At 46.5% G+C, this 17041-nt stretch overlaps 1 protein-coding gene across 1 annotated transcript in view; it reads left to right on the forward strand.

Moving 5' to 3' along the window:
* Positions 1-17041, forward strand: part of otog (otogelin) — a 305832-nt gene that overhangs the window by 257016 nt on the left and 31775 nt on the right. Inside the window, exons 37-42 of the mRNA XM_051922624.1 lie at positions 694-871; positions 3888-4033; positions 7463-7552; positions 8217-8403; positions 12496-12716; positions 16836-16974. Of these exons, the coding sequence (XP_051778584.1) occupies positions 694-871; positions 3888-4033; positions 7463-7552; positions 8217-8403; positions 12496-12716; positions 16836-16974 (961 nt within the window). The remainder of the gene's footprint in view (positions 1-693; positions 872-3887; positions 4034-7462; positions 7553-8216; positions 8404-12495; positions 12717-16835; positions 16975-17041) is intronic.

Raw genomic sequence — 17041 nt, forward strand, 5'->3', positions numbered from 1 at the left:
AAGGACAATGTAAAAAGTACCAACCAATCAGGAAAGAGCAATGTTTAAAGCACCAACCAATCAGGGAAGGGCAATGTAAAAAGAACCGACCAATCAAGGAAGGACAATGTAAAAAGCACCAACCAATCAAGGAAGGGCAATGAAAAAAGTACCAACCAGTCAAGCAAGGGCAATGTAAAAAGCACTGACAAATCAGGGAAGGGCAATGTAAAAAATACCAACCAATCAGGGAAGGGCAATGTAAAAAGTACCAACCAATCAGGGAAGGGCAATGTGAAAAGCAACAACCAATCCGAGTCTCCGCTTTTCAGAACTCTCGGTGTTCGCCCGTCCACATTGCAATGTCGGTCCAGCGTTTTGGACGTCTTCAGCTCTGCAGAGCTTTTTCAAACGTCTCCGTATTTCCACTGGGGTCGGGTGAATGAAAGGCGAAAATGGAGACTGAGGTCTGCGTCTTCAGTGACGGAGATGAGACAAAGTGGGCAGTGTTGTAATTTCACATGGGGGTCCCCTCTAGGATTTGTTTCTACGTTTCTGTAATGTGAGTGTGACTTTCTTGGGGGTCACATGGGGAGTCGCCCCAAAAATGCATTCTCTGCAGTCCACCACTAGGGGGCGCCCATCCTTTTTCTAACAGCAGATCGCCAAGCAAATCGTCTTAATTCACTTTTTGTTCTTTTGTTTTATTTCCAGCCTCCGTATACTGAAATAATAGATGAATGCACAAAATACGTCTGCATGAACGGCCAGCTGATGCTGTTCAACAAATCTCAGCACTGCCCTTACAATGCGACTCCACCGAACTGCGGCCTCCTGGGATTCGCCATACTGGTGAATGGCGACAAGTGCTGCCCGCAGTGGGACTGTCCCTGTAAGTACTGAGGGGTCCTGAGCTGGACTTGTAAGACAACTACTGAGATGCGAGGTGACTGGGGTCATGAACTGTGATGCCAACGAGTCGCCTGCTGATGCCGTGTGATCTGCCCCTGGAGTGGAGTTTTAACACACAAGGGGGTCTCAGGTTTAAGGAGGTCTTTAGGAGTGGAGGGCAAGAGAAGGCACCAGAGGAGTCCGGAGAGTAGTCGGGGTGCCAGATGGCTCACTCCATTTAATCCGATGGCGGCAGTTAGTAAAGAAATCAGACGCACGATGGCACCAGAGGACAATAAACAAATAAGCTGAAGTTCACGACGTTAGAGAAACAAAGACAAAAAGAGTCCATTCATCTTCAGCCAACATCATGTCGAGTTTTAAATGTCCTTAAAGTCCTCCTGTCCACCACACCACTTGGTCACTTACTCCATGTGTTTATGGTCCCCTTCCTAATGTTTGTGTGCAATTTACCCTTAGCAAGTTTCCAACTGTGTCCCCGTGTTTTTGATGAGTCGCCGTCTCAATCCACTGGACTAATAGCCTTCATCATTTTAAACTCTTCAGTCAGGTCTCCTCTTCATCTCCTTAAGGCTCAACTCTTTTAATCTTTCCTCATAACTCATCCCCTGTAGTCCTGTAATCAGCTGAGTCGCTCTTCTCTGGACCTTCTGTAGTGCTGCTGTGTCTTTATGGAGACCCAAACTGCACCCAGGACTCCAGATGAGGCCTCACCAGAGTGTTTTAAAGCTTGAGCAGAACCTCCTGTGACTTGTCTTGGGTCAACCGCTTGAGTCACTGCTGCTCAGCTGGGCAGCTCTGTCTTGGGGAAGCTGCGTCCTGTGGTCTGCTCAGGTCCACAATGAGACACCAAGATTGGTGACGTTTGGTTTTTATAGGACTCTGACTGGTAGGGGCTCAGCCAGTTGCGCATCTTCTTGGTGCTGTAGATGAAGACAAAGAGAATGCCATTAGTGATAGCACCTCCTCTTGTCCTGGAGTGGTACTGCATACAGTACACCTGAGTAGCCCAGAAGGTGGTCCTCCAACACACATGTGTGACAGAGGTGAGGTTGTATAGCGCCCTGATGTGTGTGACTTTATAACATGCTAGTGAGCTCTCACTGAGAGTACTGTGTGCAGATTTGGTCTCCATATTACAAAAAAAGACAAAGCAGCACTGGAAAAAGTCTGGAGGGGAACAACAGAGGCTGTGGGCTTTGAGGGGACACTGAAGGAGTGGAAGCTTTACAGTTCAGGCGAACGGAGATGAAGAGGAGACACAACTGAGGAATGGAACGGTGGGTAGAGACGGTGACTTTAAAATGAGGTCATCAAGAATTTGGGGTCACAGCTGGGCACTTGTGAGGGGAAGTTTCACACAAACATCACAAAGAGGACCACAGACACATGGGATACATGACCAAGTAGTGTGGTGGGCAGGAGGACTTTAGGGACCTTCGGATCTTGAAGTTATTTTGTAGAGATGAGAAGGATTAGATGGTAAGGCATGACTGGGCTGAATGTCCCATTCTTGTTAAAAAGTCTCTAAAGTTTGAAATTCTGGTGAAGGCAAATGGGGACACTTAAAAAATCATTGAGTTTGATAATGTCACTCGATGACAGCAAGAACCTGGTGGGGTGAAAATGGAGAAGTCTAGCAGCTGAGCTCAAGACCCCCAGAGTTAGATGGTTAAGGCAAAACAAGCAACAAAGAGTTGGGAATCTTCTGAATGTCGGGGACGGGGACACTGGGCTGTAAAAATGGAGCTGGGACATTAAACTGAGGCCCTGAGTCTCTGTGCTCATAAAAGATCCCTGGGCATCCTTTATAAAGAGTAGGGGGGGGCATCTCGATGTCCGGGCCATTCTGGACCACCAATCATCTACTGGCTCTAATTGGCAAACTGTCACCCCTCACCAACTAACAGCTAATGGCATATAAAGGGGCTGCTGTCACGTCATCAAGGTGGTGATTGAAGCGGCTTTGAGTAACAAGAAAAACGGAATATAAATGGAAAAAAATGATATTATTATTATTATTATTATTATTATTATTGTGTCTTTAACATCTATCTATCTATCTATCTATCTATCTATCTATCTATCTATCTATCTATCTATCTATCTATCTATCTATCTATCTATCTATCATATAGTGCCTTTCTATCTATCTATCTATCTATCTATCTATCTATCTATCTATCTATCTATCTATCTATCTATCTATCTATCTATCTATCTATCTATCTATCTATCTATCTATCTATTATATAGTGCCTTTCATCTATCTATCTATCTATCTATCTATCTATCTATCTATCTATCTATCTATCTATCTATCTATCATATAGTGCCTTTCTATCTATCTATCTATCTATCTATCTATCTATCTATCTATCTATCTATCTATCTATCTATCTATCTATCTATCTATCATATAGTGCCTTTCTATCTATCTATCTATCTATCTATCTATCTATCTATCTATCTATCTATCTATCTATCTATCTATCTATCTATCTATCTATCATATAGTGCCTTTCTATCTATCTATCTATCTATCTATCTATCTATCTATCTATCTATCTATCTATCTATCTATCTATCTATCTATCTATCTATCTATCTATCTATCATATAGTGCCTTTCACTCTCTATCTATCTATCTATCTATCTATCTATCTATCTATCTATCTATCTATCTATCTATCTATCTATCTATCTATCTATCTATCATATAGTGCCTTTCATCTATCTATCTATCTATCTATCTATCTATCTATCTATCTATCTATCTATCTATCTATCTATCTATCTATCTATCTATCTTATATAGCACCTTTCTATCTTTTTAAACAATGATCCTTTTTTTTGACACTAATCAGATAATCTAAGAGGTGAATCAGCCGTATTGAAAGCCGTGACTTTGGCCAGCGTGATTACTTGATGGTCCTTCAGTCGCGTTTTGGGGTCTCTGCCCTCCCAGCTCTCTTCTCAAGGGTCTCTCTTTGCAGGCCGCTGCTCCGTTTTCCCCGATCTGAATGTGATCACCTTTGATGGGAACAGCGTGGCCGTGTACAAAGCGGCGTCCTACATCATCACACAGCTGCCAAATGAAACGGTCAGCATTCACGTCCAGGAGTGCCAAAGCTCAGATGTGGTGAGTTGTCTCCTTTCATGTATATATTATATTATATTATATTTATATTTTATGTATTGTTTTTAGATATCCTAAATGGTTTCTTGGTCTCTAAAAATCATTTCAAACATCCTGTTGGGGGTTTAGGGGGCTTTGCTTGTCAAGTTTATTTATTGCTTTGACGTCCTTTAAGCCTCTCCTGGCTGGCAGCACTGTCACTGTGTGTGGCAGGTGACATCACCAGGCTGAAGGTGTAAAGCTCCACGTCGCCCACGTTCTGCTTGTCCGGGGTTGTGGAATTAACTCAAAGCCCTTGCGTCATTTCCTTGGAGAGTCAGAGTTGATTTCTGGTTACTAACTAGTTGAGTATTTTGCCTGCGCCCTTCAGTTTTATATCTTGACTCCGTTCATGAAGTCCTTGGCTGATTTTTCTCGTTCTGAGGTTTCCTCGACTCTCAATCGGACGGTTTATCTCCCCAAACTCCCACCTCCTGACTCCATTCTTTCACATTCAGTGCAGTCAGGGCAGCTCCATGTTGATGAATGTGGACACCAAAGAGCAACGTGGGGTGCTGCAGTGGAACTGAGTCTGAGGATGGACGGCTGATGCCAGTCGTGTGTCGACTCTTCGTCTCCTCTCATTTTGGCATCTCCTGGTGAGGGTCACGGTGGCAGCAGCTCACCAAGCAAGTCTGCCCTGCCTTCTCTGTCCCCAGCTACACATTCTGGCTCTTCCTGTAGGGGCAAAGCTCTGGGGGCTCTCTAATTCATAAGCCAGGCTCCCAATTTCTGAAGTGAGGCCACTCGGTAATGTAATCTTCAATGGGGATCCGGACCCTTAGTCTGATTATCATTAGATGTTAAGCAACTGAAAACTTCAAGCGGGACTCTCCTAACCTTAATTTGATTGTCATTAAATCCTCAAGTCCCTCTATTGTTACACCAAGCTGCACAAAACTTTATTGCTTGCCCACCCAGTCGCTTTCAGGCCCACCCACTTTGCAATTTCTGGCCCCACCACTGTCTTTCTTTGAATAGATAGATAGATAGATAGATAGATAGATAGATAGATAGATAGATAGATAGATAGATAGATAGATAGATAGATAGATAGATAGATAGATAGATAGATAGATAGATAGATAGATAGATACTTTATTAATCCCCAAGGGGAAATTCCCAGGTGATCCCAAGCCTGCTGTGACATATAACCCCACCAGCATGTCCTGGGTCGGTCACAGGGTCCCCATGCGACGTCCTTACCACATGCCCAGACCACCTGAGCTTGGTGCCCTCATTCTAGAGGAGCAGAAGTGACTCCATTCTGAGGCTCTCCTGAATGTCTAAGCTTCTCACCTCGTCATGGAGTGTCAGCCTGGCCACCCTAGGAAGACACCACATGTCTGCCACTTGCACCTGCGGGGTCATTCTCAGGGTCTTTACACACAGCTCATGATGACAGGGGTGGAGATTGAGTTTTAAAATTGTCATAAATATCCTGTCAATGGAAAACCACATACTATTGAAGCTTAATGGTGGACAATTCATATTCCATTGACACAGATTAATGCATAAGTCACAAGTGATATGAGACAAAGAGAGTAAAGTCAGAATTCAGAAAGGCTTACACTTAATCTAACAGTCCAACAAGATACGCCTTTTGCATAAAATGTGAAGAGCACCTACTGCAGTAGTCACATGACAAAGAGTTCAAGGTGATCCTTAGATCTCAATCCATACGAGCATCTGTGGGATGGGCCTGGATAACAAGTCTGATCCATGGAGGCCTCACCTCGCAACTTACAGGGCCTAAAGGATCTGCTGCCAAAATCTTCAACCACCTTCAGTGGTCTTGTGAAGTCCATGATTTCATGGGTTGGCATGAGGGGGACCTACACAGTGGCAGGCAGATGATTCAACTGTTGTGGCTGTGGTTGACAATGTCATCAAATAGACGTCTCATAGGTGCCTCTTATATTGACACGTGTTCTGGAAGAAGTCGCATGGTGACACAGCACAACATCTACACCTGAACACAAATAAATGATAAACTGAAGCTACAGGATCTTCACTGGTGGAGCGGCCAATATGACCAACTTACTAGTGAAGTACAGGGAGCTCAGAGTACTTTGAGGAGACACCATTCAGATAGATAGGTGGAGTGAAAGGCACTATATAAAAGATAGATAGACATTAATTTTAACATAATCGGCAGGATCACATTTAGGGAAAGATAGATATGAAAGCTGCGGTGGGCTGGCGCCCTGCCTGGGGTTTGTTTCCTGCCTTGCGCCCTGTGTTGGCTGAAATTGGCTCCAGCAGACCCCCGTGACCCTGTAGTTAGGATATATTACGGGTTGGATAATGGATGGATGGATGGATAGATATGAAAGGCACTATATAATAGATAGATAGATAGATAGATAGACATTAATTTTAGCATAGTCGGCAGGATCACAATTAGAGATAGATAGATATGAAAGGCACTATATAATAGATAGATAGAGTGAAGGCACTATATGATAGATAGATAGATAGATAGATAGATAGATAGATAGATAGATAGATAGATAGATAGATAGATAGATAGATAGACATTAATTTTAGCATAGTCAGCAGGATCACAATTAGAGATAGATAGATATGAAAGGCACTATATAATAGATAGATAGACAGACATTAATTTTAGCATAGTCAGCAGGATCACTATTAGAGATAAATAGATATGAAAGGCACTATATAATAGATAGATAGAGTGAAGGCACTATATGATAGATAGATAGATAGATAGATAGATAGATAGATAGATAGATAGATAGATAGATAGATAGATAGATAGATAGATAGATAGACATTAATTTTAGCATAGTCAGCAGGATCACAATTAGAGATAGATAGATATGAAAGGCACTATATAATAGATAGATAGAAATGAAGGAAGTGAAAAAATAGATAGCCATGAATGATCCCCCTTGTGTCTGAACACAATATACACACAATATATTTCTCATAGTTGATATATTTTGACATCCTGTATATTTAAGTTTATTTATTTTTCTCCTTACATTTCAGATCTAACTTTAAACTGTTTATTTGAACTCGGCGTGTGTTCCATTTTATTGAATGATATGTCCACGTATTTGTCGGGTTTGCTGCAGTCAACTTCATTTTGTACAGGTCAGGTGCTCCCTTAACGTTATGCTGGTCCCATATAAATGCTTCCTAACTCAAATGGCAAGCAGAAGAGGACAACATGCGTAGTTTTTTTTTTTTGCAGACCCCCACTGACCAGCTTTGAAGATTTTTCTTCTCGACTTTTGTGTTCCCTTCTTCTGGTGTCTCCATGTTTGCTGTTGGTTCACTTCCTATGAAAGTGTGATTTCCTCTGCTTTGTTTTTGATTGCCCCCCAAACCCCCCAATGACCACTAAAGCTTTTGTTGCATTCACAGCTGTTTTGGAACTTCACGAACCTTTGCCTGGCAGCCCTGAGCATCACACATTGGCCACACCAAGTCCTGATCGACCGTCTTCAGAGGAGGGTAAGTCGTTTGTTTCTCTTCATCATCTTCTTTTCTGATCGTTCCTGTGAGTGGCCAGTCTGAGGGGTCTGCTGGCTTTGGTGGATGTGGGGGACCACTGAGGACCTCAACTCCAAGCCTAGACGGCGGTTGTCTGTTTTTCTGATGAGACGACTGGACCCCTGATGGCGTGTGAAGCCACACACAGGACAACAGCACGTGTTACAGGACAGTGACATTTGGACTCCTCGTTCCTTCAGACTGGCACAGCCCTGCCATTCATTTCAGTCCACTGTATTGTTTTGCTGTCCTAACAAGAGAAGCAGGGCAGGCACACTTGCCCCCTCTCTAATCCCCACGGCCCCTTTCAGACAGAAGCCATCTAATTTTGGCGGAGCAGAAGCCCAACGGTAATCCGACTCCAAGTCCAGGAAGGTGGCTGAAGGAATATTTAGAAACTTTCACCATAGACATGACAAGAGGCCTAGCAGAGGATGTTCTCAGCATGTCATTACAAGAAGAAGCCAAAATAATCAGCGGGACCGGCGGCTCAGCCGTGTTTGTCATCTGTGTAGCAATGTGACCCAGGGTGGCAGTGGTCACTGGGTGGCACGTCACTGAGACACAGCGGGCTCCTGCTTTCAGTTTCGTGACCCGTGTTTTGTTTTTTCCCTTTCTGTTGAAGATATTTGTGAACTCCAGGTATGCGCGGCCGCGCTTTAAGAAGTACGGATTTGAGATTCTGGACACTGGAAACATGTACCTCCTTCGAACTCCAGCAGGCCTGAAGATCCAGTGGTTTCACAGCACAGGGATGATGATCATCGAGACGGACAGCGCCAGCAGCAAGCCCACTACCATGGGGTTATGTGGTAGGTATGATAAGCAAGGGCACGAAGCCAGCCAGCAGGACTAGAGGGGTCTGTCATCACAAGTGGCCCCAAGTGCCACCACCAGAGAGTGTTGGGGGTCTGCATTTGCAATGAGAAGCTCACTCTCGTCTTCCATCACTGGGCCAGTAAAGCCATCAGGCAGGTGCCAAACATTCACCCTTCACCCCAGTCCGACCAGTTTAAGGGTCCCAATGCATTATTAATGGGACATAAGTCACAGAATGCATTTGTCACCTCTGGGGTGGTTTTTATCAGGTAAGGCAACTCCACTGACTAATCAGAGCACCTGAGAGGGTGTGAGACATTGATTAGGACAAGCAAGTGTGAATGTCAGGGGTCTTAAACGACCCCATAAACCTGTAAGAGCAAGTTGGAGGAGTTTGAGGGGGGGATGACCAAGTGAGCCATCCCAAGAGGAGCACAAACAGCCACTCGATGGCCGGCTCTATAAACCTCAGGTGGCCGCTTTAAGAACTGCCAACTCTGAGTGGGCTCTGCTCCAAATGTGACCGGAAGGGGCGTGTCTTCTCTGGGCACCATGGGCGGGTCAGACGTCCTCATTGGTCATCCTCTCAGAGCTGTGGAGGGGAGAGATGAAACCGTTAGCGACGGCGACCCCTCTCGTTCTGGAGTGGCATCACATGCCTTACCTGAGCCGTGAAGGTGATCCTCGGGCGCCGAAGGTTCAAGGTTCCTTTGTTGAAGTCGTGTTTACACGAGAAAAGGTGAAGTGCGCCTTCTCAGTTTCATCCAATAGCAAGAAAGAAAGAAAGGAAAGAAACCAAACAAATGGAGACAAGACAGGATAAGGTGAGGCCGTCTGAGAGATGGGGCATATTTACACCGAAGGGGTACAGGATAACAAAGCTTAGTCATGTGCTCCGATATTCCTTATTAAAAAATCGTATGGGATGAGGAAGAAAGGACGTGGTTTACGGCGAGATGTTCCTGGATTATCATTTCTCCTTCATTCCGCATCCTCGGTTTCCGTTCATTTGGGCAGCGTACTGGACTTTGTGTTTTTCGGGTTGTGTTAGGGGGCGGCGCGGGCAGCACCGCCTTGCAGTTAGGAGACCCGGATATGCTTCCCGGGTTCTCGCTGTGTCTGCGTGGGTTTCCTCCCACAGTCCAAAGACATGCAGGTTAGGTGGACTGGCGATCCTGGTGTGTGCCCTGTGGTGGGCTGGCACCCTGCCCGGGGTTTGTTTCCTGCCTTGCGCCCTGGGATTGGCTCCAGCAGACCCCCGTGACCCTATAATTAGGATATAGCGGGTTGGATAATGGATGGATGGATGGGTTGTGTTAGATTTGAGATCTCCGTCAGGGAGCTGGGAGGACTGGTTTGAGTTTAGAGTTCTCCTTCTATTTTTATCTAATATTGTCGCCTTATTAGGGGTGCGATCGCACACTTCACGACCCGAGGGGGATGTAGACGCTGTCTGTAAGATATATCAGCATTACAGATAGGTGGACCTCGACCCCTCTAACCCCTGTCTCCACACCCGCCAGTACTTGATGATAGCTGAACTGATTATCAAACATTCTTTTATTTCTCCTGCTCAGGTTCTGTTATGTAGACCCCCACACACGAGTCATCCACCTCCACTCTGTCATTGCACTCGCCTGACTGGCAGGAGACTCGGCCCTTACCCACAATGCACTTGCACCAGGGATTAATCCACCCAAGGCTTACCGTTACTCCACTCTACTAAATGAAACCTTTTGCACATTTTGTAAACTGAAATACAAAAACGTGTCAAGTCAAGTCACCCACCACACAACGAAACGACTCGGGAACCCGGTTGGCAACCACCCCAGGCAGACACGCAGTCCAGCCTCACCCTCTGGAAATGACCCACTATCTGCCGCAACCAGGTGTTACGTGGGCGACCCCTTGGCCTGGTCCAGCCACTCGGGTCCCCAACAATGAGGGTCCTGTGAGCCGGACCACCCCACATGGCCGTAGTGGCGTAACTGACGCTCCCTCACAATGAAGACCATGTGCCTCATTTGGGACTCCATTAGCAACACAAAGTCAAACCAACGGGACCCAAGGATTCTCCGAAGAGACACATGAAGGAGTCCAGTCGTCATCTCAGCTCACTGGTTAGCGTCCATGTCTCACAACCATATAGCAAGACAGGACTCTAAAGACTTGGACCTTCGTCTTTTGGCATAGATATCGGGGGCGCCACACACCCCTTTCCAGCAACCTCATGACCCCCCAGTCCGTCTACTGACTTCATAGGAAGAGTTACTAGAGCCGCATGAATGTCACTGCCGAGGTCAGTAAACCTCTCAATGACGAGGTTGTCACTCTTTCCGCAGACAGACACATTGCTGATGGCCGTGCCCAAGAGGTCATTAAAGGCCTGGATGTTAGTTTTTATCAGCCCAGACACTCAGACCCCTCAATCAGACCCCTCACCCCCAATCTGAGCCTCCACTGACCCCGCGAAGATCACAGCATCATCAGCAAAGTCAAGATCCTTCAATGGTACCCAAAGAGAAATGAAATGTGAAGTGAGGGAGCCAACAGAAGACCACCTAAGTCAGGGCCTCAAACTCCAACCACTTTCATTCCAACCCGTTGCTCAATGAGGTGCCCATTCTTGCCGTTAATTAAACCCGTTCTTAAACTCCGTGGCTTGTTGCTGCTCCCCTTGTTCAATAGCATGAATTGCCGGTATTGTTGATTTTCTCTTTCTGGTCAAATGTTTTGTGGACCTGAGCAGATCGACATTCCCGAGACCCTCGTCGTTCTTTATTTTCAGACTTTGTATGATGGGCACCAGTTGTTTTGGCTCATTTTGCATCTCATTATTGTTTGGCTGTGGTGGGCTGGCGCCCTGCCCGGGGTTTGTTTCCTGCCTTGTGCCCTGTGTTGGCTGGGATTGGCTCCAGCAGACCCCCGTGACCCTGTAGTTAGGATATATTGGGTTTGAAGATGACTGACTGACTGACCTTCATCCAGTATATGACAGAACGCATGAATATACACAGAAGATGGCTAAGTTACTGGTTTGAGAGGGTTGTAGCTCTAGGAGAGAAACTATTGAGGTGTCTGTTAGTTTTAGTTTTCATTGACCTGAAGTGTTTACCAGAGGGGAGTCTTTGAAATAGGCGGCACGGTGGCGCAGTGGGTAGCGCTACTGCCTCGCAGTAAGGAGACCTGGTTTCGCTTCCCAGTTTGCATGTTCTCCCCGTGTCTGCGTGGGTTTCCTCCCACAGTCCAAAGACATGCAGGTTAGGCGCATTGACGATTCTAAATTGTGCTTGGTGTGTGGGTGTGTGTGCCCTGCGGTGGGCTGGCACCCTGCCCGGGGTTTGTTTCCTGCCCTGCACCCTGTGTTGGCTGGGATTGGCTCCAGCAGACCACCGTGACCCTGTAGTTAGGGTATAGCGGGTTTGATAATGGATGGATTATTGTTTGGCTGCTAATTAAGGAAAGCGAAACAATTAAGGGGTCCGAGTCTTCGAGAGCAAATCAATTAAAACGAATTCAAACAGAAGTGAATTAGCAGCACAAACAGGTCACTCATTAAGAAAAGGGTGAGAATGAACACCTGCAGCCACGGTGGTCCTCCAGGACCCCTGCAGTATAAAGTGCCCTCTATAATGTTAGGCATAAAGTTTTTAGCCCCCTAATCCACCCTCATGTTGTCACTTGGAGTTCTTAATATGGCCAGACGAGGCTCACCTCGAGGCTGCACGCCTTCAAACTGCTACCTGCTGGCTTGAAAAAAGAAAAACACGTCAGGTAAAACCAGTAAAGCCGCACTCCACACTTCAGGGGTCTGCCGCTGGGGGTCTTTGATTGGCCAGTGGGCGGTCCCAGCCGCTGTGATGTCAGCGTGGCCCCACTCACCACGTACACAGAATGGAGGCACAGTTACTACATCCTGGTCAAACAAAACAGAAATGACAAAAGCAGGAGGAATAACAACTGAAGATAAACGCGAGCCCAGCCGCAACTCGACCAGCCAGACCTCGATCGGCCATCATGATCTCTCTGTTAACATTTGGAATCTCTTCTGTTTTTTTTTTTTTTTGTCCACTGTTTTCTTAAAGGCTGTTGTGACGGAGACCCCAAAAATGACCTCACATTGTCCAACGGAACGACGGTCCGAGAAAACGAGGACCCAGCAGTCTTTATCGACAGCTGGCAAGTGCCAAACACAACCAGCTTCATGGGTCAGAACCGGCGAAGAGAAGTCAACTGCTCCACCAGCGACTGCTCCAAATGCCTGAGCATGTTGAGCAACCAGACCTTCAGTGGCTGCCACGTGTTTGTAAGTGCCCACCTTGAGTTGCTGCTGCTGTGCCACTTCATGTTTTTTATGTTGTGTGTCGACAGACAGGGGAGAGTCGGAGGTGCCAGTTACGCTGGAGTTAGCTAATGTTTGTCGCGTCCCGTTAATCAGAAGACAAAGGTGTGAGTCGGCGTGTCATTGCATGAATTGACCTGCCATTGGCCAGTCAGCATTAGTAGATAGTGATACAGACCCTTCATACTCAGCCTGTCTAGGGAGAGAATCAGCCAGCTTCTTCTGGGCTTTACAGATCACGGCCATTGTGCCCAGGTTTTTGAGTACGTAGAGCTTGGTCTTCTTCTTCTTTTGGCTACTCTCTTTTTGGGGTTGCCACAGCAGATCATCTTCTTCCATATCTTTCTGTCTTTGTCATCTTGCTCTGTCACCCCCATCACCTGCATGTCCTCTCTCACCACATCCATAAACCTTCTCTTAGGCCTTCCTCTTCTCCTCTTCCCTGGCAGCTCTATACTTAGCACCCTTCTCTCATTATACCCAACATCTCTCCAAGCCAACGCCATCTCGCCTCTCTGACTCCAAACCATACCACCTGAGCTGACCTCTAATGCCCTCATTTCTAATCCTGTCCATCCTTGTCACACCCAATGCCAATCTTAGCATCTTTAAGACTGCCACCTCCAGCTCTGTCTCCTGTGCCACCATCTCCAGCCCATATGACATAGCTGGTCTCACCACCGTCCTGTAGACCTTCCCTGTCACTCCGTCTGTCACTCCTGACACTCTTCTCCATCCTGCCTCCACTCTCATCTTCACTTCTCTTCCACAATGTGCTGTTGATCCCAAGTATCTAAACTCATCCACCTTCATCAACTCTACTCCCCTCATCCTCACCATTCCACTGACCTCCCTCTCTCATTCACGCACATGTATTCTGTCGTGGTGCTCCTACTGACCTTCATTCCTCTCCTCTCCAGAGCAGATCTCCACCTCTCCAGGGTCTCCACCACCTGCTCCCTACTATTGCTATCGTAGAGCTTGATGTTCTAAAAGTAAATATTCACACAATATTTAGGGTACGCAGTTCTAGGAGTTCTCCATCACAGAGGGTGTGCAGAAAGCAAAGAAGAAGCAAAGAAACAAAGCGAAGGTCACATCCAGGAATCCACCCAAGCTTTTGTCAGGAAGATCAAAACTTCTAAGTCAAGAACATCAAACGATAGGACGTTTGCCAGATAATCGTCCAGAAATGTCTGACAATCTCCTATTCAAGTTGAATCCTCTGATGTTAAAAACCTAACTACCTCTCATATATAAAAATGAACTCATAATGAAATCACAACACAGCCCCCCTCCAAACACACCCACCAGTCTTTGAAGGATGGTGAAGGTGAAAAGATCAGAGTCACCCAGGGGTTTGAAGATCCTGAATGGAAACCTTCAGGCCCACATCCTCCACCGGTGGTCAGAATTGCAACCGACAGTCTAAATCATCCTCCATAAATATTGTATACCTACTTTTTGACCCACCCTGTATGATGGACCCCAGTGCTCAGTTTCTCCACTACACCAGTTTACTTCAGGGTTATCCTTCTTGGGCCAGCGAAATCCCAAAATAAGTCGAGGGCTAATACAATCAAACACAAAAAATGGTATATAAGACCCTAACTCTCATTTTTAATAGTGGGGTGGTACTGTCCAGTACTCCAGAAGTGCTGTGACTGGGAATCCCAAAGCAAGGAAGTCTCAAATGCACTTCCAAAAATGTCCACCAGAGGGGGAACTCCGTATGTTAGATGAATAAAGGGCCACGGTGAACTTTTATCAAATTAAAGATTTATTAACACAAATTTGCTCTGTAAGCACATGGAGCTCCGTAGACCACACAAGGCCATAAGGAGTTGCCAGCTGTGATAATAAAATCACCGGCCTCTCCGACTCTACCGGTTCCGTCACCTGTTTCTCTTTTATGGGCGCCGGTTCTTATTCCTAAAGGCTGTTTGATTATCGAAGTCCACTTTCCCAATCCTAACTGAGGGTGACGCTTGTGTTCTGACACCAACGATGGAGTGAGGAGAGCAAGTAAGTAGGTGAGCAGACAAAGCGAGGGTCAAAGCAAGGGGTCATCAAGCCGGAAAGAGCAACCCAAAGTGACCGAGTCCCAGTACTCAACCCGAAGTCAAAGAAACAGGGAACAGCTGTCACAAATCTAAACACACAAGTCGCACTCCCAACTCCTTAGAGCATTCAAAATGAACCGCAGGGGACTGTGGGAGATCCTCCAGGTTTACAGGGCAGAGGGCAGTTCCTTGCAGTGACTGGCAGGTGGCCCCGCCTCTTGGGGGACGACCCACAAAACACGCAACACAGGAAAATTAAACAAAAGAAACACGAATATACCTCGATGACTCAAAATCGAACAACAAAACATGCAAGTAAGACTTGGAACTCTAGCTAGGAGAAGATCGCTGGCTCAGATAGAAGAAGAAGAACCAACAAGGTGGTCATCGATTGTCACAATCCTGGGTCGTGATCTTAATGGGACACGTGGTGAGCACAACTCCTGCACTAGAACAGCTCTGTTGAAGCAGAATGAGTTTTATTTCAGGATCAGAAGATGAATGGAGTCATGGAGTCACGCTGGGGTCAAAGCCAAAGGGACAAACCGATCATTCGCCAAGCTAGACACGTGAGACGAGACTCGTAAACCGAAAACAAAGTCAGAAAACAGCAAGAAGCACACGTTAGGCCTCTTAGTTCTGTACCTGAACAGCACATAAATTAGTGCCCTTTTAAAGGCTCGTGCAGGTGACGTCATGCGAGGACACATCCAGGGTAATGTCCGACGTGAACGTCGCTCGTCAATATTCAAAATGGCACTGCAATGAGACGTTAAAAAATGACAACTTAGTCAGAAACAAAGATAGACCACAATAATCAAGTTCATCGACCTCAGGAGCCCCACAGTATCCACCAACACGTCCCAAAAACTCCTGAGGAAGCGTAAAACAAAGAATAAAGAGCACCGACTGCAACAAGAGTCGTGACAATAAAACGACTGGCAGCCCCGACTCTGCCAACCCCTTTATGGTCGCCTGTTCTTATTCGTAAATAGCCTTTGATTATCGAAGTCCACTTTCCCAATCCTGAGGGTGAAGCTTGAGTTCTGACACCAACGATGGAGAGCGGAGAGCAAGTGAGAAGGTCAGCAGACAAAGCGAGGGTCAAAGCAAGGGGTCGTCAAGCCGGAAAGAGCAACCCAAAGTGACCTAACGCTGGGTCATTTGCCAGAAGATCGTTTAAGAAGGCCTTTACTAAACATTCACAAACTCACCAGCAAATCCCCTGGGCAGACCCATGGCACGCCTTATGAGCTGTCCGGGAGGGCCACGCGCCTTTTTCCATTCTGCCATGCAGCACTTTTGAACTTCTTCCTTTGAAAGCCACCCTTTGGTAGCAGTTGCAGTTCCCAAAAGTCCAGAAGTCCTCATCCATCCCCACTTGTGTTGATACTTCATGGTGGACCCAACCCTTCCACACACCTGTAAAGGTGGTCACGCTGTTCGAAATTCAAAGGGGGCCTAAAGAACGGTGAGTCCCAGCTCAAATCCAGTCATTAGAGGGAACACGGCACTCATCTTGGATGAATGACATCTTTTAAACAGCCTGTCTGGGAGTATCTGGGAATTCTGGGGGCAGGGAATCCTGGTGGGCCCAGGTGAGCGTGTTGCCAATGCGATCTTCATCAAGATAATCAAAATGAGGATGACGATGAGACCCTGAGAGCTAAATCTGTGCAGTTCTCCACTTGCCACAGTGGACCGGCTCCTCGCAGCTTGCTGGTGCCCCCACCGCCAGTTGGCACCATTGACTGGACGCTGCTGGAGCTGGTAGACATTCCACTGTCACCTGTGAACTCTTCATTTGATTGACTTTGTGCCTGTGGTGTTTCTTCACCTCCTTTGCCACCCACCTCCATAACTTGTAGTCTTTACTGTCATGTGCCCGTTTTGTGTTTTCTCTGCCATGCTTTTCATGTGATAATCTTCTGTGAAGGGCACTGGACTTTGAATGCCAGCCGTCCCATAATGCCAGTTGTGTCCAGTCGGCCTGCCTTTTTCACCCTCTCTCACGTTTTAGGTCCCACCCAAGATGTTCTGCGAAGTTTGGGTCCGTGATGCCGAATACGTGAAGAATCCCTGCATTGCGCTGGCCGCGTACGTGGCGGCGTGCCACAAGTTCAGCGTGTGTATCGAATGGCGGAGTCCCGACTACTGCTGTAAGCGTCCCCCACAGTAAGTGTTTATGTTGGAAAAAAATCACAGAGACCTCCGTTCTGAACTTTG

Source organism: Erpetoichthys calabaricus, chromosome 2 (assembly GCF_900747795.2).
Source record: "Erpetoichthys calabaricus chromosome 2, fErpCal1.3, whole genome shotgun sequence".
Taxonomy (NCBI): domain Eukaryota; kingdom Metazoa; phylum Chordata; class Cladistia; order Polypteriformes; family Polypteridae; genus Erpetoichthys; species Erpetoichthys calabaricus.